The sequence below is a fragment of the Diceros bicornis genome, chromosome 12 (assembly GCF_020826845.1).
Source record: "Diceros bicornis minor isolate mBicDic1 chromosome 12, mDicBic1.mat.cur, whole genome shotgun sequence".
NCBI classification, from domain to species: Eukaryota; Metazoa; Chordata; class Mammalia; order Perissodactyla; family Rhinocerotidae; genus Diceros; species Diceros bicornis.
The window spans coordinates 31,246,375-31,272,996 of record NC_080751.1 but is presented as its reverse complement, the minus strand read 5'-3'; the positions used below and the strand labels follow the sequence as shown (position 1 = coordinate 31,272,996).

The following is a 26,622-nucleotide window of genomic DNA, read 5'->3' as shown; positions in this document are numbered from 1 at the left end:
TACACACACATATCACTAATCCTTACAACAAACCTTTAGGGGAGGTATTTCTGCCCATATTTTAGAGAGTAAGAGGTAGGACCAGAATTTGAATATGAGGCTGTCTGATTCCAAGTTTATATTCTTTCCACTACAAATTTAAAAATATACATTCAATTTAAATTTAGGAGGGAAAAGCTTATGCTCTTTACTTATTCTATTTAATAGCAGCTCATTTATAGCAGCAGATCATGTTTCATGATCAAGGCTAACATTCACCTGGTATGTTCCGGTGTGGCATAGGGGCTGAAAGCTATTCTGATTAGCTGAGTATCTTTTCTGTTTGATTGGTGCCTGTGCCATACTGATCATTAAATATTTTGAATATTACACCTGTCCATGACACAGAACTCTGAGTTTTCAATCAAATAACTTATTCAGACACTTGAAATCACCCAAAACCACTTCTTATAACATATTTTCCGTGCCTACAGGTATCCCAGGTCTACTTCTATGCAAAATTTGGTGGTCCTCTCTCTAGGTAAGAACATGCTAAGATTCCCAACTTTTAAAGTAGAAGACTAATGTTTGCCATTTTTATACACCAAAGCAGGGGGCACATCTTTAACCCAGTAGTACAAAATATATGCTCTAGGTTTTCACCAGTGAGTCCAACCTTGAAATGACATCTTGCCTCTCTTGTTGATACTTGGGAAATCAGTCTAACAGACAGGATACTACGCACACCTTCCTCAGTTCTTGCTATCAAATTAGATCACCAGAAAGGAACATATCTAGACATTAGCTTATGCCCTTAGATAGAAATGCCTAAACTGAGTTTTATACAAAGTTATATTCTTGGATTTATCAAGATTCAATATAAAAAATGACCATATGGACAAAAAGGAAGCAATGGTATAAATGTTTCAAGGACAAATCTAAATGTCATCATAACAAAAGAAGCATGATTTATTTCTGAGAGCTTCATACTCTAGATTTATTCATAAGTTAGTTATGCCAAAATCAATTTGCCCAACCAACATACATAAAATGTTGTACAAGCTCCCTCAACTGGTTAAGATATAGAACTACCAAAAAACATGTTCCATTAAGTTGACTGTATCATGCTCTTCAGAAATTTCTGTAACTCCAGCCTGAGATCGAAGAATGGACATGATGTTATTAGATAATTTGTCAAAGCCATTCTGTAAACATATATCTGCCATTTCTTGCCAACTTTCTAGGGAGCAAAATGGATCATTTATCATAAGATATTCAACTGCATCTGAGGGAAAAAAACACATTATAGTATGGCACTTATTTAATAATCCATACTTTACACTTAGAAATTCTTCGAAAATAGAAAAGGATATCTTTTCAACTTAGTTACTATTAAACCTGATTCCCATACCTGATTCCTGTAAGTCTAACGTGGCGTGCTTAGTCTAGCTCATGATAAGTATTCAAGTGTTAGTTCCTTCTCCTCCTTTTTCATTAAACTTTTTATGCCTCAATTCAACCCTCTACCATTTCTCACATTCCCCACCCCTCCACTCATCTCCTTCTTGGTAAGGTTAGCAGATATTGAAAGCTATGAGAAGGGAGCTCAGAAAGTGAAAATGTGGCTCAGCCTCATTCAGAGAGTCTATAAGGTACCACTACAAATTATCAAATAACTGAGTGCTTATAGGTCTACTTTTAGGTTTTAGGTCTTAGATTTTAGGCTTATAGGTCATGATCCTTCAAACACTTTTATAAATGCCCTAGTAATGCTGACCCAAAGGCTTAAAGACTCTTTGGCAAACCCCCCATCCTATCTCTAGCTAGAGACCTATTAATGATGGGGCTTCTACAACAAATATTTTTCTAAAGGAAATAAAAGAAACATTTTGTTTATTAAAAAAAACTGATGATATTATTTACTTCTGAAAATCAATTATAGTGACCCTCTGTGGGATATATCTATTTATGGAACTTATTTCTTATCTACTACCTGCATTATTTACAATGCTTAATGGAGGAAGATCTCTTTTTAGAATACTGTCATCACTATTATTTTATTTCTACCATGATTATTATTTTTCTATCAAATAAAATATTTTAGTTGACACCTGTAATGATAATTTCAAAATAATCTTCCCAAATATGTTTCATGTAATTTACTATTCATTCTTTGACCCCATACAGTAATTTAAAGTCAAGTTCTCTGCTCAAGTTCCTATATTCAATTAGAGAAAGGAAAAAAAAAAAGTGAGATCTAATTAGTTATTCTTGATCCCACTGCAGAGCTAGGTTCAGAGTAAATATCATATGTAAATGATATTTACATATATATTTGGTTTAGGAATAAAAAATGTAGTTTATGTCTAAATAACATTTAAAACACATATTAAAATTACTAAATATACACATGTTAAAAACATAGAGTTTTTTTTAAGGGTTAGCTATTATAATTATGACATTCCCCTCAAGCGTCATAAGGACTCTGTCTTCATTCTAATTCCTCCAGGAAATATATACCATTGGCAAGAGATTATTATTAACATGGTAATCTTTACATTTATAAACTCCTAAAGTTACCTCTTGCCAAGAAGGAACTCTTAGGAAGATTGAGTTAACTCAAACATAATAATCTTGAACCTTTCCCTAAATAACTCACTACTATTTCTTTTACAACATTTTACTCTGCTTACCTTTTCCACCTTTATTTATTTCTTGAAGTAGCTTAATGCCAACTGTTTTCATATCTGCAGAGAACAAATAAAGTATAGCAAGACCAAAGGATAAAGATGGTGGCTTCCCATTCCATTCTTTAGTGAGACACTGAATTAATTCAGTGTGGGGACATAACTTTATTAGCTGCATGAGGTCATCTGAAAGGAAAAATGAAAAACTATGTCTCAACATCCTAACATGATACATCAACTAGAAACTGGGACCAACTAATGTCTATACCTGCCAATCAACACTTCTTTTTTCAATCCTTCCAAAGCCCTCAATGAACTCAACAGTACTATCTCCAAGCAAAAAAAAATCATGCTCGCCACAGCAAAAAACAAAGGAAAACTGCCTATAACAAAGAGTACCAGAAAAAAAATTTATCAAAGAACTGTCGTGAAAAGAAATGTGGTATAATAAAAAGGATTAGACTGGCAATCAGGAAACCTGATTTCTAATCATAGCTTCATCAAATCAGAGCTAATCAAAGCTTAATCTTTTGGATCTCAGTTTTTGCATCTTAAAAGTGCTAGCACTGGTATCTCCAGTTTCTAAGGTTCCATCTAATAACTATGTTATGTTTGTCTGTATCTTGTTGCTTATATTTGGGCCAACTTCTAGTCAATATAATGTCTTTCTGTGCCTTGTACAGAAAAAGGGGCTCAGTAATTTTTTTCCTAAAATTACCAAGTATTTAGAAACTCAAAAATGAAGATTTTAAGAAGCTATTAGCTAGTTCAAGTAGCTACAGGTTGAGCCACATGAAGTTGCCCACAGTTCACTATTTTTGACTCCAAAAAAAGCAATTTCATATTGTTTAATCTAATAGTTAAACATTGAAGTAATAGAAAGCTACAATCATGATTTATATTCTTAAATTTATAAACTTTGTGTTAACTTCCTAAATCTTTTAAAGTAAAAATATTCTTCTTGAGCCACAACAGAGGTAATTTTCAGAATAATTTCTGAGAGCCTTTCAAAAACCTACCATAAACACAATTTGCACTCTGAAAGGCAGTACAAGGTAATCTAGTGTTTGTTAACTACATATTTACTGTACTTGGAACTTACATATATTAAATCATTGCATTTAACATTCAGTATTAGTGAAATATTCTTACGTTACAAGTGAGGAAACAGGCTTAGAGAAGTTAATTTTCCCACAGTTGTACACATGGTACAAAGTAGAACAGTTCATATGACCCTCAGAGTTCATGACGTTCCAATCTATAGTGCTGCTCCTCCAAAATAATAAATATATATGTGTGCATTGTACGTGTGTATGTATATATACACATACACGCACATACATACAGAGAGAGAGAGAGAGAAATGATAAAAGAGGAAACAAGGAATAGCAGAATATAATTCTATATCAATGAATTCAAACAATTAAAAAAATTTTTTCCTAGAGAAGAGGTAGACGTGTATGATTTGGGTCACCCAAACTGGCCTCCACTAAGGTGAAGCTATTTATACAGCACCCCGAAGCCTCCAACATTTCATAACTCACCCATCTCTCTTGATTTAATTGAATCAGGTATTCAAATCTCCTACTCCATGAATTGATTAATTAACCAATATTTACTCAATTATGTGCAGGATATGGTCTCTGACCACTTATAAAGGACACAAATTCAAATCCTATGACCTTCGTCCTCTGCTTATGACACTTTAGAATCCATTTCTTTATTCATTGGTTTGACATGTTATTAATCATTATTTATCTCATGTATGTTCAGTTTTAATAAGATTATAAGGGCCTATCTACCAAGTATGGTATCTGTTTAACTCACAAATATCTAGAATGGTGGTTCTCAAAACATGGTCTAAGGTTTATAAAGTCAAAACTATTTTCATAAAAATACTAATTGTTATTTGCCTTTTTCATTTTCATTCTCTCACAAATACATATTGATGTTTTCTAGAGGCTACATGGGATACATGTGATATCACAACAGATTGAATATAGGAGCAGACATGGGAAGCCAGCTATCTTCTAAGCATTAAAATGTCTATTAAACCAGACATTACAGAGATTTGCAAAAATGTAAAACCATAAAATTGTTTGGTTTTGGAAAAGTTATTTTTCATAAAAAATATTTTATTTATGTAACATGTAATGTGTTTAATGTTGTTTTATTTTATTTTATTTTTTGTTTTGTTTTGTTTTTGCTGGCCCTAATGTTGTTATTTTAAATGAATAAATAAATATTTTTAAGTTTTCTGTTTTAATGTCTAATAGGATAAATATCAATAGGTATAACCCACATAAATAAAAGCTCTTTGGGATCTTCAATGCTTTTTAAAAGTGTAAAGGAGGGGCCAGCCCAGTGGCCTACTGGTTAAGTTTGGCACGCTTTGCTTTGGAAGCCTGGCTTTGGTTCCTGGGCACAGACCTACACCCACTTGTCAGTGGCCATGCTGTGGCAGTGACCCACATACAAAAAAGAGGAAGATTGGCAACAGATGTTAGCTCAAGGTGAATCTTCCTCAAGCAAAAAAGAGGAAGACTGGCACCAGATGTTAGCTCAGGGTGAATCTTCCTCAGCAAAAACAAAAAAAAACGTGTAAATGAGACCTGAGACCAGAAAGTTTGAGAGCCTCAGATCTAGAATAATCCAGATTCCAGATAGGTACATTCAATTGTTTAATGATAATGGGGAAGGTGAACAAAGAAATCATTTCAGGCTTGCTTCTAGAAATTATTAGCGGGGGAGAAAACAAAAAGAGTCTTTACTTCTAAAAGAGACACTCTATTAGTCAGATTTATGCTTTTGGAACAAAAGACCTTTTTAAGACTTTTCTGTTTTTGTTTTGTTCTGATTGGTGGGTTTTTTTTTGGTTTTTTGTTTTTTTGGTGAGGAAGATTAGCCCCGAGCTAACATCCGATGCCAATCTTCCTCTCTTTTTGCTGAGGAAGACTGGCCCTGGGCTAACATCTGTGCCCATCTTCCTCTATTTTACATGGGATGCTGCCACAGCATGGCTTGACAAGCGGTGCATCAGTGCATGCCTGGGATCCAAACCCGTGAACCCCGGGCCGCCAAAGTGGAGCACGTGCACTTGACCACTACGCCACCTGGCCGGCCCCTTGTTTTGTTTTTTTAATTTGTAAATATAGGGGCCAGCCCGGTGGCGCAAGTGGTTAGGTGTGCGCGCTCCGCTGCGGCGGCCCGGGGTCCGCCGGTTCCAATCCCGGGCGCGCACCGATGCACCGCTTATCAGGCCATGCTGTGGTGGCATCACATATAAAGTAGAGGAAGATGGGCACGGATGTTAGCCCAGGGCCAGTCTTACTTAGCAAAAAAAAGAGGAGGATTGGCAGATGTTAGCTCAGGGCCGATCTTCCTCACACACACACAAAAATAAATAAATAAATAAAAAATTTGTAAATATAAAGCTGATAGTCTAAATCTGAGAAAGAACATTTTTTTTCTGGAACCAGAAAGTATTAACTGAATCTGTCCCCCGAGGCCAAAGATGGTACCTTGGAAAGCTGTGGCTGTTTCTCATTAAAAAGTAAAATAAGAAAAGTAACTTTTCAAACACTGTTTCTATCTTTTAAGCTTAATTTTTATCAGGTTATTATTATTTTCATCTTATGATGTGGTGCTAAATAAATTCTGAGAATAAATATCAAGGTTCTAATTATATAGGAGTGTTATTACTTCTTAAATTATTACAATATATATTTAATTATTTTAGAGTATAATGCACTACTAGAGGAACAGAATAATATGATAATGAGTCAATCACATTTCTATGCACTTATAGGAGGCAAATTTTGCAAACAAAAAGAAACTTCACATTTCATTCAATAAAAATTCTGAGAGTAATTAAAACTATATTCCGTGACTAACTAAAATATAATTTTTACCTATGAGAAAATAATACTTAACACAGAAACTGAATCTGTATGTTTATATAATATAATAATAAAATATATAATTCATTCAACAAATATTAATTGAGTACCTACTATACCAGATTCTATTCTGTTGCTGTGTGCGTACAGTCAAATTACTTGCCTCTCGTGCTTTAGCCTCTCTGTGGAAACATAGTTTTTTTCATCTATAAAACAAGGATAATAACAAAACCTACTTCATAGAGTTAAATAGGGATTAGGTAAGATAATGCATGTAAAACGCCAAACTAGGGGCCGGCCCAGTGGCGCAAGCCGTTTGGTGCGCGCGCTCCGCTGTGGCGGCCTGGGGTACGCCGGTTTGGATCCTGGGTGCACACCTGATACACCGCTTGTCAAGCCATGCTGTGGCGGCGTCCCATATAAAGTGGAGGAAGATGGGCATGGATGTTAGCCCAGGGCCAGTCTTACTCAGCCAAAAGAGGAGGATTGGCAGATGTTAGCTCAGGGCCGATCTTCCTCACAAAAAAAAAAAAAAAGCCAAACTATCAGCTATTATTACCCTAACAGTATCAGGCATTCTGTTATATAATGAATGAAGAAATTAGTAACTTTAAAAAACAGATTCTGCAAGACTCATATATATGCTGCATACAAGAGACACACTTCAGACCTAAAGACACTCACAAACTGAAAGTGAAGGGATGGAAAAAGATACTCCATGCAAATGGCAATGAAAAGAAAGCTGGGGTAGCAGTACTCATATCAGACAAAATAGACTTTAAAACAAAAACTGTAAAAAGAGACAAAGAAGGGCATTACATAATGATCAAGGGAACAATCCAACAAGAGGATGTAACACTTGTAAATATCTACGCACCCAATGTAGGTGCACCCAAATATATAAAGCAATTATTAACAGACATAAAAACAGAAATAGACAGTAACACAATAATAGTAGGGGACTTTAACACTCCACTTACACCAACGGATAGATCATCCAAACAGAAGATCAATAAGGAAACATTGGCCTTAAACGACACACTACAACAGATGGACCTAGTAGATATATACAGAGCATTCCATCCAAAAACCGAAGAATACACGTTCTTTTCAAATGCACATGGAACATTCTCCAGGATTGATCACATATTAGGCCACAAAACAAGTCTCCATAAATTTAAGAAGATTGAAATAATACCAAGCATCTTTTCTGACCACAACGGTATGAAACTAGAAATCAACTACAGGAAGAAAATCAGAAAAGCCACAAATACATGGAGATTAAACAAAATGCTACTGAACAACGACTGGGTTAACGAAGAAATCAAAGAAGAAATCAAAAAATACCTGGAGACAAATGAAAATGAAAATACGACATGCCAGAATTTATGGGATACAGCAAAAGCGGTTCTAAGAGGGAAGTTTATAGCGATACAGGCCTATCTCAACAAACAAGAAAAATCTCAAATAAACAATCTAACAATGCACCTAAAGGAACTGGAAAAAGAAGAACAAACAAAGCCCAAAATCAGTAGAAGAAGGGAAATCATAAAAATCAGAGCAGAAATAAATGAAATAGAGACCAAAAAAACAATAGAAAAAATTAATAAAACCAAGAGGTGGTTCTTTGAAAAGATAAACAAAATTGACAAACCTTTAGCTAGACTCACCAAGAAAAAAAGAGAGAAGGCACAAATAAGTAAAATCAGAAATGAAAGAGGAGAGGTTACAACAGACACCTCAGAAATACAAAACATTATAAGAGAATACTATGAAAAGCTATATGCCAATCAATTCGACAATCTGGAAGAAATGGATAAATTCTTAGAATCATACAACCTTCCAAAACTGGATCAAGAAGAAGTAGAGAATTTGAATAGACCAATCACCAGTAAGGAGATCGAAACAGTAATCAAAAACCTCCCCAAAAATAAAAGTCCAGGACCAGATGGCTTCCCTGGTGAATTCTACCAAACATTCAAAGAAGACTTAATACCTATCCTTCTCAAACTCTTCCAAAAAATTGAGGAGGGGGGGAAGCTCCCTAACTCATTCTACGAAGCTGACATTACCCTGATACCAAAACCAGACAAGGACAACACAAAAAAAAGAAAATTACAGGCCAATATCACTGATGAACATCGATGCGAAAATCCTCAACAAAATACTAGCAAATCGCATACAACAATACGTTAAAAAGATTATACACCATGATCAAGTGGGATTTATTCCAGGTATGCAGGGATGGTTTAACATTCGCAAATCAATCAACGTAATACACCACATTAATAAAATGAAGAACAAAAATCACATGATCATCTCAATAGATGCAGAGAAAGCATTTGACAAGATACAGCATCCATTTATAATAAAAACTCTGAATAAAATGAGTATAGAAGGAAAGTACCTCAACATAATAAAGACCATATATGAGAAACCCACAGCTAATATCATCCTCAATGGTGAAAAACTGAAAGCTATCCCTCTAAGAACAGGAACCAGACAAGGATGCCCACTGTCACCACTCCTATTTAACATAGTATTGGAAGTCCTAGCCAGAGCAATCAGGCAAGAGAAAGAAATAAAAGGGATCCAAATTGGAAAGGAAGAAGTGAAACTGTCACTATTTGCAGATGACATGATTTTATATATAGGAAACCGTAAAGAATCCACCAGAAAACTCTTAGAAGTAATAAACGAATATGGTAAAGTTGCAGGATACAAAATCAACATACAAAAATCAGTTGCATTTCTGTACACTAACAACGAAGTAGCAGAAAGAGAAATTAAGAATACCATCCCATTTACAATTGCAACAAAAAGAATAAAATACCTAGGAATAAACTTAACCAAAGAGGTGAAAGGTCTGTACACCGAAAACTATAAAACATTGCTGAAAGAAATTGAAGAAGACACAAAGAAATGGAAAGATATTGTGTGCTCTTGGATTGGAAGAATTAACATAGTTAAGATGTCCATACTTCCTAAAGCCATCTATAGATTCAATGCAATCCCTATCAAAGTTCCAACAACATTTTTCACAGAAATAGAACAAAGAATCCTAAAATTTATATGGAACAACAAAAGACCCCGAATAGCTAAAGGAATCCTGAGAAAAAGAACAAAGCTGGAGGTATCACACTCCCTGATTTCAAAATATACTACAAAGCTATAGTAACCAAAACAGCATGGTACTGGCACAAAAACAGACACACAGATCAATGGAATAGAATCGAAAGCCCAGAAATAAACCCACACGTCTATGGACAGCTAATCTTTGACAAAGGAGCCAAGAACATACAATGGAGAAAAGAAAGTCTCTTCAACAAATGGTGTTGGGAAAACTGGATAGCCACATGCAAAAAAATGAAAGTAGATCCTTACCTTACACCATACATAAAAATTAACTCCAAATGGATTAAAGACTTGAATGTAAGACCTGAAACTATGAAACTTCTAGAAGAAAACATAGGCAGTACGCTCTTTGACATCGGTCTTAGCAACATCTTTTCAAACACCACATCTGACCGGGCAAGAGAAACAATAGAAAAAATAAACAAATGGGACTACATCAAACTAAAAAGCTTCTGTACAGCAAAGGAAACCATCAACAAAACGAAAAGACAACCTAACAATTGGGAGAAGATATTTGCAAACCATACATCTGATAAGGGCTTAATCTCCAAAATATATAAAGAACTCATGCAACTCAACAACAAAAAAACTAACAACCCAATTAAAAAATGGGCAAAAGACCTGAACAGACATTTCTCCAAAGAAGATATACAGATGGCCAAGAGACACATGAAAAGATGTTCAAAATCACTAACTATCAGGGAAATGCAAATCAAAACTACAATGAGATATCACCTCACGCCTGTCAGAATGGCTGTAATTAACAAGACAGGAAACAACATGTGTTGGAGAGGATGTGGAGAGAAGGGAACTCTCATACACTGCTGGTGGGAGTGCAAACTGGTCCAGCCACTATGGAAAACAGTATGGAGATTCCTCAAAAAATCAAGGATAGAACTACCATATGATCCAGCTATACCACTGTTGGGTATTTATCCAAAGAACTTGAAAACACCAATTTGCAAAGGTACATGCACCCCTGTGTTCATTGCAGCGTTATTCACAATAGCCAAGACTTGGAAGCAACCTAAGTGCCCATCAAGGGACAAATGGATAAAGAAGCTGTGGTATATATACACAATGGAATACTACTCAGCCATAAGAAACGATGAAATCCAGCCATTTGTGACAACGTGGATAGACATTGAGGGTATAATGCAAAGTGAAATAAGTCAGAGGGAGAAGGTCAAATACCGTATGATTTCCTTCATTAAGTAGTAGATAATAACAACAATAAACAAACACATAGGGACAGCGATTGGATTGGTGGTTACCAGAGGGGAAGGGGGGAGGGAGGAGGCTGAAAGGGACAATTCGGTACATGTGTGTGGTGATGGGTTGTAATTAGTATTTTGGTGGTGAACATGATGTAATCTACGCAGAAACAGAAGTACAATGATGTACACCTGAAACTTTAAAAAAAAAAACAAACAGATTCTGAGTACAAGTCAACTTATTGTCTGAAAATGATTAGATTCAACAGCCATAAAAGATCCTTTTTTCCTGGGAAATGTAATCTAAAAGTGCTACGTTTTGTTCCATTTGCAACTTCTTAGAACTGGGGTACATAGCCTGTAAATCAGGATTGACATCGCCCTGGGATACAGGAAGATGTCAGGTCTGCCTGTCCATTAAGGTTACTGCTGAACTAGATTCACAATAAGAGATCAGCTCATTCAACTAGGGTCACCCTAAGGTCCACAGTTCTCTCAGATCACTGCCCAATTGCAACCCACGTATTTCAAAATTTTGAAATCAACATTATTTCGCAAATTCTCCCTTTCTAATGCTTATATCATAGTTTAGAACATTATATATAAAAAATAAGTTCAGTTATTTTTGAAAATCCTTTAAGTGGCATGGTTCAATATATCTGCAAAATTTATCTTTAAAACTGCGTATTTCAGGACTATCCAGTTTACTAAATGTTTATGTATTGAGGAAATATGTAATGCATTTGAATGTCTAGCATGAAAGTCAATCAGCTCCAGATTAACTGTTTTCACTGAAAATTACAAAGGAAATCTACTTAGGAATACATATAAAATGGACTTAATAATTTAAAACCAAAATATTGCCTACCATCATGGGTAATCTTACAATTAAAGTCCAGAATTGGAATGTATACAAATAAGCAGGCTCTTTTACTTACCGGAAGTAAAGTCCTTGAATTGTTGTATGTATTCCATGGCCCCATGAATCTGACCCTGTTTACATAGGCAAAGAAGAGCTTTCTTGTGCAGGCCACATTCACCGTAGATAATCTGAGCTAAAGCCAGGCACTTGGCCTTGTTATAAGTATCCTGCTCCCCATAATCGCAAATCACATCCCCAGCCTCCTCAGAAAACGTCAGTCTAGAGCAAGCAGATCATAAGGCACATGTTAGAGAGTTCTTGATGGGGATGAGAAGGAAGTATTTGAAAATTCAGCACAGGAGAACTAGATTTTCTACAATCTGTAAGAATTCCAAGTTAATAGGCAATTGATGTAGGAGAAATTAAACATATCTAAGATTTAACAAGAAGAACAAAAACAATCAGCACATATTCCTTAGTTTTTAAAAAATCTACAAACAAGGTTAAAACTTTCCTGAAAAGACTGGTGGGATTTAAAATTACAAGGTAAACAAAAATTCTCTTATAATTGAGGGTCTCATTGTTCTTGGTGGTTATCTACATCCCAAACCCTGTAGAATGTAAGAACTTACTAAATGTTGGTTAAAGATAATGACAACAAATTTTAGCTCAAAATTAGTAACAGATCTTGCAAGCATTTGTACCAAAAGGAAAACAAAGAAAGTGTGACACCAGTGTTATTTTTTAAATTGTTATAGATTTATAAGAAACAGGAAAAAAAAGGACATAACTGTGTCTATTATGAGACTGAAGAAGCAGTTCTTTTGAGATGGCCCATTGAATAGATTTCACTTGTCATCATATTTTAATGTGCCATCTTCATACACAATTGACATGAACCATCTGTATTGTCACAGTAACTCCACCTAGAAACTATCAGCATAAGACAAAAACCATTTGGGCATAATTAAAGATATCACTTCCAATTACTGGTTGTATGGAACTTGTGCTTCAGTTATATTTTTAATTAACAACTACAGAATAACAGCAGTCACATAATATTGGTATCTGTACACATGAAACAAATTGCCAATAACATTAAAATGAAATCCTAAAACCCCTACAAAATGTCTCTTTACTGAAAATTCAGGAAATAAATCCCTCTGTGTTTGTTGGAGTGGACAGCACAGAGGTGGGTCTAAAATCAAAAGGCAGCTTCTGAGTACAAATCAATTATTTAGTAAGCAATTCCCTAACTTCTACATTTTAATTCCAAAATATAGGTTTTGGTAGCTACAGCCACATTTCCTGAGGCTGAAAAAGTAATTATTTTAGTCTTTGCAGTGACTGCAATATCAAAGCAACATAATAATACCAGTATTTCGTATTTATTTCTCTTATTAATACCATTATTTTATTTTTTTACAGGGGCCCCATCGTGATGCTGTTCCACCTGAGGAGGCCAGAGTTGAGGACTGAGGTTGCTCTCTCCCGGCTTGTCACTTTCCAAAAGGATGATCAGGAAAGAAGAGTATGATTAAAAAGAAAAATTATCCAAAGGGAGGAGGAGGGTCAAGCCCCAAAAGAATGGAATTGGCTCTGAAGGAAAAAAGGGGAAAGAAAAACAGGGATTCCAGCCCTGGTGGAAAGGAAGCTAGTTAAGCACCCTGGACCAGGCTGGGACATTAGCCTGGGAACTTCCCTCTGCTTTTTTCCCTCCAATCACCTCATCATAATCCTGTTTTCCTAAAACCCCCTTCTTGGCTCTCCCCACCTCTACTCCCAACTCTAAGACTCTTTCAGGGACTTCTGAAAGTGGATCTGAGACCAGACTGGAGAATACAAACGACTAATGAAAGAAAATATTTTTAACTCCACTAGTAAACTGAGGCATATTTGATTATAAACCAGACTGTATATTTTTAAAAGTCAAAATAAAGGTAATATATAATCACTAAAATTATGTATGATATTTATGTACTGTTATTTTATAGGATTGGGTTTGTAAAGTTAGTATTTCAGAAGCTGTTTTTCCTCTTCTAGGAGCAATGTCTGCAATTTAGAGAATACCAGTAAAGCATCATTTCTTAAATTTAGGCTTTGTCAGTCAAGTGATTATACTTTTCCCAGGTAAGAACGATTAAGAGAGCCAAGGTTAGTCTATAACCCAGGCTGCTTTAGGGCTGGCTCTGTGCTGAGCTTCAGAGAAAGAATTGGAGAACTTTTTTTTTGGAGAACTTGTTAAGGTAGCCATGTGGCAGAGGCCAGGTTATCAGAGTCAGAGATCAGGGGACAGAAGCTAAGAATGAAGAGTGTGAAGTGCCTTGAGTATTCTCTTATATCATCTCAGAATCCTTAAAAGTGGTGGTATTTTTCTAATTTACACAGTCAAGGAACTGCATAAGAATTTAAATTCTTACAACTAAGAGGTAGAATAGGCCAAGAACCATCAGTATATGCAAGGAAATTAATCTTGTCTGAAGCGTCTTTGCACTAGATAACAGGTGTTAGTAATGAACATGCACTTTCTGATGATGTCCTCACGTCTGAACCATTTCCAGTGCTCTCTGACAAGTACTTTCTGTGGTGGGTGTAGAAGTGTGACCAGGCAGAGAAAGAAAGGATGCAGAGTGAAAAGAAGGGTATACGTATGAAGAAGTTTCCTAAAACAGAATTAACTATTATGTGAACAGTAAGTGAAGGCCATAACAAGAGAGGGTGGGAGCAAGATACTTTGTACCAGTAAACAATAGTGCCATCAATCCAGGACAGCCTTATGGCTATCCAGAGTTTTGCAGGGGAAATGACGAATTTGGAATGGGTAGCAGTAGGCAGTAGTATGCAAACTTGCCATGTTTATGTCTGGGACATTTCTAAGTCATGGATTTGTTATTTAGGGAGTGCTTACATTAGTTCATCTATCTTCCTTGTGATACACTGTTTAAAGATGAGAGCTGTAACTACTCTCTAATATGATCCTATGTCCCTATGCATTCAGAGCCAAGTAAGCATAGCCCTTAGGCTGCAAAATAAGCAGGCCACAGCTACAAAAGAGATGACAGGGAGGCCCTTCCTCACTTTGCCTTCCAATACTCACAGCCCAACCCATGCCCACATAGACCCAGCAAAAGCAGCTGGTATCTACCCCCAGATTGATCTTCATAAGCTGGTAGACACGGTTTTGATGCCTCAAAACAGTTTCCTCTTTTTTGGACCAGTGCCCATTCTCCAGCTGATTATTAACAGCTCATAGCTGCCCCCTTCTCCGGAGAATTGCCCTTAGCTGACTGGAGCCACCTCGCCCAGAAAATTATGCCTATCTTTCAAGCCCCCAGTAGTCTAGAGCTGATGACTGACTAATAAGGGATACAAAAGGCCAGTCTCACAATCAAGAGGACACAACTCTGTGGTATGGTTTATGGTCCATAGCCCTCTCTCATAACATTGGCTAATACTAGACTTCACCTGAGGTCACATCCTTGCTTGGCTCTTTCCCCTTCCCTATCCTATCTCACTCCTTCCCTTACAAAATTTGCCAAGAAGTGGTTTACCAGTAAAAGACATGCACCCAAATCCAAGTGTCATGCTCTCTTCAAGGGAATAGGGTACCTGAGTGCCAAACATATTCCTCTCTGCTCTCTTATGTGCCAACAGTCCTACCTTCTCATGATAATCAGTATCAACCAGGACCTCCAGACTCACAGAGCCTAAAGTTGCAGGCATGGAAAGCACAGACTCCCTGTGATGGTTAATTTTATGTGTCAACTAGACTGGGCCATGGAGTGCCCAGACATTTGGTCAAATATTATTTTGGGTGTGTCTGTAAGGATGTATTTGGATGACAGTAATATCTGAAGCAGTAGACTGGGTAAAGCAGACTGCCCTCCTGAATGTGGGTGGCCCTCATCCAATCAGTTGAAGGCCTGAATAGTACAAAAAGGCTGACCATCCCTCAAGTAAGAAGGAACTCCTCCTACCTGACTACTTTGGCTAAGACATCAGTCTTTTCCTGCCTTTGGACTCAAACAGAAACATTGGCTCTTGTTGGGTCTCAAGCCTGCCAGCTTTGGAACTAGAACTTACACCATTGGCTCTTTTGGATCTCTAGCTTTCTGACTGCAGATCTTGGGGCTTAGCCTCCATAATCACATAAGCCATTTTCTTATTTTATATATATATATATATGTATATATATATACATAATATATATATCTCCTATCGATTCTATTTCTATGGAGAGCCCTGACTAATATACTCCCCAAGCAGGCTACTGGGAGTGATAGTTGAGCAGGGCCACTCTTTATCTCCCAGACGCAAGTAATCCACCTGTTGGGGACATGACACCATACGTTATTGATCTAAGGAGTACACTTCATCCTGAAGGATGTTACTCCATCTTCAAAGCTGGCATCACCTGGGCACCACCTGAACCATTCATGAACCAAGTCTGGAGTTTTTCTTTCTGTCTGCTGGTCTTAGGTAACTGCATCCCTGCACGAGGACATAGGTGAGAGTTGTGGAAGCAGTATCAGTGAGTCAGTGGTAGTTGACATGGGGTCTGGTCCACCTATCCCCGAAGTTTACTTGTGTGCTCTGGACCTGCTTGAGTATGATCTTAGCTGTACCTGATTTTGGATGGACTCTTCTGAGCCCCCTGACTTTATGACTCGGTGAGTCTGTCAGAATCCAGTTCATGATGAGCAGTTCTAGTTGCACAGTCACTGATGTTCCATGGATAACCACTCCAACTTGAGCAGAACTCAGTAGCTGTTTTTTGAATGGTATATAGTTGTCTGTGACAGGTGGAGATGATCTATTGGGATATCTCTGGGTAGTCCCATGCCAAGTGAAAACTGTTAGTGGGTAAATCAATAACCATGGTTTGATAAAGGCATGATAACCATGGTCATCCTACCAGATAAGCCATTAAAACTAACATAAGTTGGGCCGGCCCTGTGGCTTAGTGGTTAAGTGTGTGTGCTCCGCTGCTAGCAGCCCGGGTTCGGATCCCGGGCGCGCACCGACGCACCACTTGTCGGGCCATGCTGAGGCTGCGTCCCACATACAGCAACTAGAAGGATGTGCAGCTACGACGTACAACTATCCAGTGGGGCTTTGGGGAAAAAAATAAATAAACAAAATTTAAAATAAATAAATAAAACTAACATAAGTATAAGAGTGAGAAGAATGTAAGATGAGTGACAGAGGATAAAGATCATAAGTACTAATTAATACGGATGAATCTTAAAATAATTATAAGTGAATGAAGCCAGAGCAAGAAGAAAAAAGACTACATAACTGTATGATTCCACTTATAAAATTCTAGAAAATACAAACTAATCTGTAGTGACAGAAAGTAGATCAGTGGTTACCTAGAGATGAGGAGGGGAGTGGAATGAGGTGGTGAAAGGAAGGAGAAGGCATTACAAAGGGACATAAGGAAATATTTGAGGGTCATGGATATGTTTATTATCTTGATTGTGGTGATGATTTCATGGGTATACACATATGTCAAAACTTGTCAAATTGTACATTTTTAATATGTGCAGTTTATTACATGTCAATTATATCAGCATAATGCTATTTTTTTAAATCATCAAATTGTACACTTTAAATATGTATGTTATTGTATTAAATTATATCTCAATAAAGTTGTAATAAATAAATTAGAGCCCTACGACCAAGAGTTATATAGTTCATCCCATTAACCCTCCTCTTCTAAGTTCCCCCCAGAATTATGACCACAGAAACCTGGAGAAGTTGTGCCTGGATCAAGTGAATTTAATGTGAGAAGCAAATAGATCTGTGTTGTGCAAATGGCTGACTAATGTAGATGCTATTTTGGTGTCCTGCCCAAATCCTCCTTACTGGGACAGTATACATTTCCCCAGCTGCTCTGGGAGTTGGCTGCCAGTGGCGCACATGTCCCTCCCTTCTGTAGTCGATTGCCCTTGGCTGGTGGGAGCCACTATTCCCAGGAAGTCATGTACTTCCACCCCATCCAGGCAGCCCACAGCCCTTGACTGAGAGGTACAAAAGGCTGGCCCTTTGCCTCAAGGGGGAACAGCTCTGTGGAGTGGTTTATGTTCCAGAGCCATCCCTCTATAAATAAGGCCAAGGTTAGAACTTGCCTGAGGTCACATCTTTGCTCAGCTCTTTCCCCTTCCCTATTCTGCTTCACTCACTCCCTTATAGGTTTTTCTTGAGAAGCCCTCCCTTTATCAAACATGTGCATCCAAATTCCTGCCTCAGGCTTTGGTTCTAGAGAACCCAACTTAAGGGAGCCCTGATACAAATCTGCCAATCTATGCTGAGACCCAACTTCAAGAAGCCACCTCCTGCCTGTCCTTGCTGGTTTGTATGTTCTTCTAAATGCTACCTTGGTCCATGTCCCTCCTGCTTATAAGTTTTCTCCTGCGTTTATCCTTTACATATCCCCACAGCCTGTCTAGAACCAGGTTCCTGACTTATCCCTCCAAGCAGCATGATACTGATCAATCCTTTTCTATCCTTACTGATCGACTTCCAAGCACAATTAAGTGGTCATGAATCATCTTGTGAACTGTAGTGAGTCAACTCTTGATCTAGGCTCATTGTGACTAGGCCCCCTTACTCCACGAATGCTTAGTAAATACTGACTGATTAATTGCAAAAGGGACCTGAAATAAATGCTCAAATAATGTATTGATAAGAAAACTATTAAAATTTTTGAGAACAACTTTATCAACCAAATATCAAAATTAAGTTAAAAGTTTAATTTTGCTTACCTTTCCTGGGTGACCCAATTGATAACTAAATCTAAACGTTTTTCAGATAATCCACATTTGATTCCTTCCAGGGTTAGTTCTGCATCAATAGGACATCTAAAAGCATGACTTGTCCTAAAGATAGCCTCAAAAAATAAGAGCAATGGAAAAGGCTTTCCTCTAATTTTTCCAACAGCTACAGAGAGAAGAAAGTTTTTGAGTCAAATACCTTAAAGTAATAGTTGGCTTTTTCTTACTTTATATTATTATTTCATCTCTTTTCATTTTCTAAAAATTTTAATCTAAAACTATACATTTGTAATTTTTAACCCTAATGCTTATGGATTAAACTTTATATTTTGGATAATAACTAAATATCACATACTATGTGAAAACTGAGGCAAAGATTAGAGTGATGTGTCTACAAGCCAAGGAAGGTCAAAACAGGCCGGCCCAGTGGCTTAGCGGTTAAGTGCACGCGCTCCGCTGCTGGTGACCTGGGTTCGGATCCCGGGCGTGCACCGACGCGCCACTTCTCCGGCAATGCTGAGGCCGCGTCCCATATACAGCAACTAGAAGGATGTGCAGCTATGACATACAACTATCTACTGGGGGCTTTGGGGGAAAATAAATAAATAAATAAAATTATAAAAAAAAAAAAAAGGTCAAAACAATGCCAAAGGAATGCTGATAGCCAGCCAGAAGCTAGAAGAAAAGCATGGAATGGAATTTCCCTCAGAGCCTCCAAAAGGAACCTTTAAAAGCTGAAAGAATATACCACCAGTAGACCCAGACTATAAGAAATATTAAAGGTAGTCTTTCAAGCAGAAGGAAAATTATACCAGATAGAATTATGGAGCTACACAAAGGAATGAAGACCAGAAATGGTATATGCTATGAATATAAGTATTTAGAATTATAGTGTTTTTCTACAATATATCAAGTGGTATAATATTACCTGAGGATTGAATGTGATAAGTTAAAGATATAATCTATAAACTCTAAAGCAACAACCAAAATAAGACAACAAAGAGATATAGCTCATAAATCAACAAAGGAGAAAAATGGAATCATAAAAAAATTCAACTAATCCAAAAGAAAGCAGAAAAAGAGAAAAAAGATAACAAAGAAGAGATGAGAAAAATGGAAAACAAAGCTCAAGCATGTCAACAATCACATTAAATGTAAATGATCTAAATACCCCAATTAAAAGGCAAAGATCATCAGAGATATAAAAAAGTAGAATCCAAGTATATGTTGCCTAGAAAAAAAGGCAAAGACACAAATAGATTAAAAGTAAAAGTACGGAAAAAGATATACCACGCTAACACTCATCAAAAGAAAGACGGACAGCCACATGCAAAAGAATGAAAGTAGACCATTATCTTTTGCCATACACAAAAATTAACACAAAATGGATCAAAGACTTGAAGGTAAGACCTGAAACTATAAAACTCCTAGAAGAAAATATAAGCAGAACACTCTTTGACATCAGCCTTAGAGGGATCTTTTCGAATTCCATGTCTACTTGGATAAGGGAAACAAAAGAAAAAATAAACAAGTGGGACTTCATCAGACTAAAGAGCTTTTGCAAGACAAAGGATACCAGGATCAAAATGAAAAGACAGCCCACCAGCTGGGAGAAAATATTCGCAAATCATATATCCGACAAAGGGTTAATCTCCATAACTTACAAAGAACTCACAACCGAACAACAAAAAAACAAATAACCCAATCAAAAAATGGGCAGAAGACATGAACAGACATTTCTCCAAGGAAGATATACAGAGACGGCCAACAGGCATATGAAAAGATGTTTAACGTCACTAATCATCAGGGAAATGCAAATCAAAACTACAATAAGATATCCCCTTAGACCCGTGAGAATGGCTATAATCACTAAGACAAAAAATAACAAATATTGGAGAGGATGTGGAGAAAAGAGAACCCTCATTCACTGCTGGTGGGAATGCAAATCAGTGCAGCCTCTATGAAAACAATATGGAGATTCCTCAAAAAATTAAAAATATAAATACTTTATGATCCATCTATCCCACTTCTGGGTATTTATCCAAAGAACTTGAAATCAACAATCCAAAGAGGCTTAGGCCTCTTTGTTCAAGGCCTATGTTCAATATATAACATACAAAGAACATTGAACACCCCTATGTTCAATGCAGCATATTCACTATAGCCAAAAAGTGGAAGCAACCCAAGTGTCTATTGACAGATGATTGGATAAAGAAGAAGTGGTATATATATACAATGGAATACTACTCAGCCATAAAAAAAGACAAAATCGTCCCATTTGCAACAACATGGATGGACCTGGAGGGTATTATGTTAAGTGAAATAAGCCAGACAGAGAAAGACAAACACTGTATGACTTCACTCATATGTGGAATATAAACTAACATACGGACAGAGAGAACAGTTTGGTGGTTACCAGGGGGAAGGGGGTTAGGGGGGTGGGCACAAGGTGTAAACGGGTGCATTTATATAGCGACTAACAAATAATAATGTACAAATGGAAACAATACAACTGGAATCTCACAATGTAAAAAAAATAAAAAGCCCTATCCATCTCAAAAAAAAAAAAAAAAGAAAAAGAAAGATGGAATCACACTCCCAATTTCAAAACTTACTACAAAGCTATAGCAATCACGAAAGTATGATACTGGCATAGGATGGACATCTAGAGCAATAGAATAAAGAGTCCAGAAATAAACCCTAAATATTTATGATCACTTGTGTTTTGTGTGTGTTTTTTTTTTTTTTTTGTGAGGAAGATTTTCCCTGAGCTAACATCTATGCCATCTATCTTGTATGTGGGATGCCGCCACAGAATGGCTTGATGTGTGGTGTGTAGGTTCGCACCCAAGATCAGAACCCACAAACCCCGGGCCACCAAAGTGGATGTGCGAACTTAACCACTATGCCACCAGGCCAGCCCTATATGGGCAATTGATTTTTGACAAAGGGGCCAAAATAATTCAATGGATAAGGAAAAGTCTTTTCCACAAATGGTGCTGGGAAAAATTGGATATCTAAAGGCAAAAGAATAAATTTGGACCCCTACCTCACACCATACACAAAAATTAACTCAAAGTAGATCATAGACCTAAATGTATAAAACTCTTAGAAGAAAACACAGGATCTTAAGTTAGGCAAAGATTTCTTAGATACAACACCAAAAGCACAGACATAAAAGAGAAGATTAGTAATTGGACTTCATAAAAATTAAAAACTTTTCTGCTTCAAAAAAACACCATCAGGCTGGCCCCGTGGCTTAGCGGTTAAGTGCGTGCACTCTGCTACTGGCGGCCCGGGTTCGGATCTTGGGTGTGCACCAACACACTGCTTCTCCGGCCATGCGGAGGCCACGTTCCACATACAGCAACTAGAAGGATGTGCAGCTATGACATACAACTATCTACTGGGGCTTTGGGGGAAAAATAAATAAATAAAGATTTAAAAAAAAAAAAAACACCATCAAGAGAGGAAGTCAAGATGGCAGCGTAGGAAGACTCAGAACTCACCTCCTCCCGTGGACACAGCCAATTTACAGCTACTCGTGGAAAAATTACCCCTGAGACAGAACTGAAAACTGGATAAGAGGAACTCCTGCAACAACGGACAATCCTAACTGAGGTAGAAGAGGCAGAAACTCCCTTCTGGAGAGGAAAAACGCCGCCTTCACAAGCCGCAGCGCCTCACGGCCGCCCAGGAGCAACCCACAGGTACGCAGCCCTCCCTGGAGGAGCGGGGCCCTGAGCTGGGGAGCGCCCCCACTGTGGCCATTTTGTGGACCCGGCACAATCAAGATGAGTGGCATAATATCTGACTTTGCCTGCTACTAAAACATTGGGGAATACCCCCAGAAAAGCCAGTTCACAAAGAAATTAAAACTGGCTCTTAAAGGGCCCACACGCAAACTCACCCGTTTCAGAAAGCAACCTAAAATCACCAGAAAGAAAGGTGCACAGTGCTTTGGTGAAAAGAGACTCACCTAATAGGCCCTGTGTGCATCTCGGTGAGAGGTGAGACCTCTCCAGGGACTGGGACATTGGTGGCGGCCATTGTTGTGGCCTGGTGTGGGTGTGCTGACACAGACACCATTGGAGTTCTCCCTGAGGCCTGCTAGCCCAGGGTCTGCCCCACCCGCTAGAGCACCGATTTAATCCAGCTCAGCCAGGGCAGGCAGCCCACCCTAGAGACTTGCCCCACCCAACAACAAGCCCTCAGGCAACTCGTGGGCCTGCATAGATTGGTGACTGGATTCTCTGCAGCCTGGCAACTGAGCCGACTTCAGTGGGGCAGGGCATGCACAAGGAGCGGGTGGAGAGTGTGGGGCGGTGGTGGAGTGTGTGGGGCTCCCACCGTGGAGAGACTGGGTCCGCTTCGGGAGGTTGGGGCACGCACACAGGGCAGGACTGTGTTGACTGTGTGTGTGGACCTGTGGGCAGCAGGGCTTGTCAGCTGCAGAAGACTTGTGCTTCTCACACATAGGGAGTTTGCCCCACCTTCCAAAGCCTGAAACAATTGGGTGCTCCTGTGCCTGAGGCCATCCCCACCCAGCTGCAATCTTCAGAGAGCTGACAAGAGACCTAAAGGCTGGAGGCTTATAGCAACTGTAAGGCCCTGAGCCTAACAACCTGCCACGCTGGGGGCCTACTCACTTAAAAGAAATACTGCAACACAAATGTGGTATTAGAACTTGCAGCCAACTGTGCTGGGGCTCCCCACACCTGATAAAGAGACTGAAGGGCCCACAACAACTACAAGCAGCTGAGCATTACAACAGCTGGCCAGGAGCATAACTGGGCCTCCCTGGGCGCCTACAGGGAGAGCAAACAGGCCACAACAGAAGGACACACGTAGCCCACATAGGGGTCACCCCTGGAACATTGAGAACTGAGGGAAGCATACTGCAGGCCTCCTAAGACATCACTTACATAAGGTCACCTATCCAAGAGCAGGAGACGTAGCTGACCTACCTAATACGTAGACACAAGCATGGGGAAAGAGGCAAAATGAGGAGGCAAAGGAATACATTCCAAGTAAGGGAACAGGACAAAACCCCAGAAAAGGAACTAAGTGAAAGAGAAATGAGCAACCTACCCGACAGAGAGTTCAAACAAAGAGTGTTAAGGATGCTCACTGATGTAGGGAGAAGAATAGATGAACTCAGTGAGAATGTCAACAAAGAAATGGAAGATATAAAAAGGAACCAATCAGAAATGAAGAATACAATATTGGAAATGAAAAATTCACTAGAGTGACTCAAAAGCAGAGTAGAGGATACAGAAGAACGGATCTGTGAGCTGGACGAAACACTAGAAGAAATTACCCAAGCTGAACAGGTAAAAGAGACAACAATTAAAAAGAGTGAGGACAGTCTAAGGGACCTCTGGGACAACATCAAGCACACTAACATCCGTGTTATAGGTGTCCCGGAAGGAGAAGAGCAAGACAAAGGGGCAGAGAATCTATTTCAAGAAATAATAGATGAAAACTTCCCTAACCTAAGGGAGGAAACAGACATCCAGGTACAGGAAGCACAGAGAGCCCCAAACAAGATAAACCCAAAGAGGCCCACACCAAGACACATCATAATCAAAATGTCCAGAATTAAAGATAAAGAGAGAATCCTAAAAGCTGCAAGAGAAAGTCAAGTTACATACAAAGGAAACCCCATAAGGCTATCAGCTGACTTTTCAGCAGAAACCTTACAGGCTAGAAGTGAATGGCACGATATATTTAAAGTGCTAAAAGGAAAAAACTTACAGCCAAGAATACTCTACCCAGCAAGATTATCTTTCAAAATGGAAGGAGAGATCAAAAACTTCCCAGACAAGCAAAAATTAAAGGAGTTTGTCACCAAGAAACCAGTGCTACAAGAAATGTTAAAGGGACTGATTTAAGGGGAAAATAGAAGACCACAAATAGGAAAAATTATCTATTTCCATGAGAAGAGGGTAATGGATACAAATGCACAAAAAAGAGGTTAGATATGATATCAAAAACATAAAAGGAGGGAGGAGGGGAGTTAAAGAGTAGAGCTTTCAGACAGAGGTCAAACTAAAGAGACTATCAATTCTGTATAGAAGAAGAAAGGAACAGAGAAGGACTACTAAAACACTGAGAAAAAAAAAGTTAAAAAATGGCAGTAAGTACATACTTATCAATAGCTACTTTAAATGTCAGTGGACTAAATGCTCCAAGTAAAAGGCATAGGGTGGCTGAGTGGATAAAAAAACAAGACCCATATATATGCTGCATACAAGAGACACACTTCAGACCTAAAGACACTCACAAACTGAAAGTGAAGGGATGGAAAAAGATACTCCATGCAAATTGCAATGAAAAGAAAGCTGGGGTAGCAGTACTCATATCAGACAAAATAGACTTTAAAACAAAAACTGTAAAAAGAGACAAAGAAGGGCATTACATGATGATCAAGGGAACAATCCAACAAGAGGATATAACACTTGTAAATATCTACGCACCCAATGTAGGTGCACCTAAATATATAAAGCAACTATTAACAGACATAAAAACAGAAATAGCCAGTAACACAATAATAGTAGGGGACTTTAACACTCCACTTACACCAATGGATAGATCACCCAAACAGAAGATCAATGAGGAAACATAGGCCTTAAATGATACACTAGAACAGAGGGACCTAGTAGATATATACAGAGCATTCCATCCAAAAACTGAAGAATACACGTTCTTTTCAAACGCACATGGAACATTCTCCAGGATTGATCACATATTAGGCCACAAAACAAGTCTCCATAAATTTAAGAAGACTGAAATAATACCAAGCATCTTTTCTGACCACAACGGTATGAAACTAGAAATCAACCAGAGGAAGAAAATCAGAAAAGCCACAAATACGTGGAGATTAAACAAAACGCTACTGAACAACGACTGGGTCAACGGAGAAATCAAAAAATACCTGGCGCCAAATGAAAATGAAAATACGACATGCCAGAATTTATGGGATGCAGCAAAAGCGGTTTTAAGAGCGAAGTTGATAGCAATACAGGCCTATCTCAACAAACAAGAAAAATCTCAAATAAACAATCTAACAATGCATCTAAAGGAACTGGAGGGCCGGCCCCGTGGCTTAGTGGTTAAGTGTGCACGCTCCGCTGCTGGCGGCCCTAGTTTGGATCCCGGGCGCGCACCGATGCACCGCCTCCGCAGCTATGCTGAGGCCGCGTCCCACATACAGCAATTAGAAGGATGTGCAGCTATGACATACAACTATCTACTGGGGCTTTGGGGGGAAAATAAATAATTAAATAAAATCTTAAAAAAAAAAAAATAAAGGAACTGGAAAAAGAAGAAAAAACAAAGCCCAAAATCAGTAGAAGAAAGAAAATAATAAAAATCAGACCAGAAATAAATGGAATAGAGACCAAAAAAAAAACAATAGAAAAAATTAATAAAACCAAGAGCTGGTTCTTTGAAAAGATAAACAAAATTGACAAACCTTTAGCTAGACTCACCAAGAAAAAAAGAGAGAAGGCACAAATAAGTAAAATCAGAAATGAAAGAGGAGAAATTACAACAGACACCTCAGAAATACAAAAGATTATAAGAGAATACTGTGAAAAGCTATATGCCAATCAATTCAACAATCTGGAAGAAATGGATAAATTCTTAGAATCATACAACCTTCCAAAACTGGATCAAGAAGTAGAGAATTTGAATAGACCAATCACCAGTAAGGAGATCAAAACAGTAATTAAAAACCTCCCCAAAAATAAAAGTCCAGGACCAGATGGCTTCCCTGGCGAATTCTACCAAACATTCAAAGAAGACTTAATACCTATCCTTCTCAAACTCCTCCAAAAAATTGAGGAGGGAGGGAAGCTCCCTAACTCATTCTACAAAGCCGACATTACCCTGATACCAAAACCAGACAAGGACAACACAAAAAAAGAAAATTACAGGCCAATATCACTGATGAACATCGATGCGAAAATCCTCAACAAAATACTAGCAAATCGCATACAACAATACGTTAAAAAGATTATACACCGTGATCAAGTGGGATTTATTCCAGGGATGCAGGGATGGTTT

At 38.2% G+C, this 26,622-nt stretch overlaps 1 protein-coding gene across 2 annotated transcripts in view; it reads right to left on the bottom strand.

Annotated features, from left to right (window-relative positions):
* Nucleotides 1-924: 924 nt before the first annotated feature.
* The window catches only part of CLHC1 (clathrin heavy chain linker domain containing 1), a 44,005-nt gene continuing 18,307 nt past the window's right edge, over nt 925-26,622 (bottom strand). For both annotated transcript variants that reach the window (XM_058551224.1, XM_058551223.1), the window contains 4 exons: nt 18,544-18,718; nt 11,853-12,055; nt 2,673-2,852; nt 925-1,264 (listed from right to left, as the gene is read on the bottom strand). In XM_058551224.1, the coding sequence (XP_058407207.1) occupies nt 1,068-1,264; nt 2,673-2,852; nt 11,853-12,055; nt 18,544-18,718 (755 nt within the window). In that variant the 3' untranslated portion in view covers nt 925-1,067. The remainder of the gene's footprint in view (nt 1,265-2,672; nt 2,853-11,852; nt 12,056-18,543; nt 18,719-26,622) is intronic.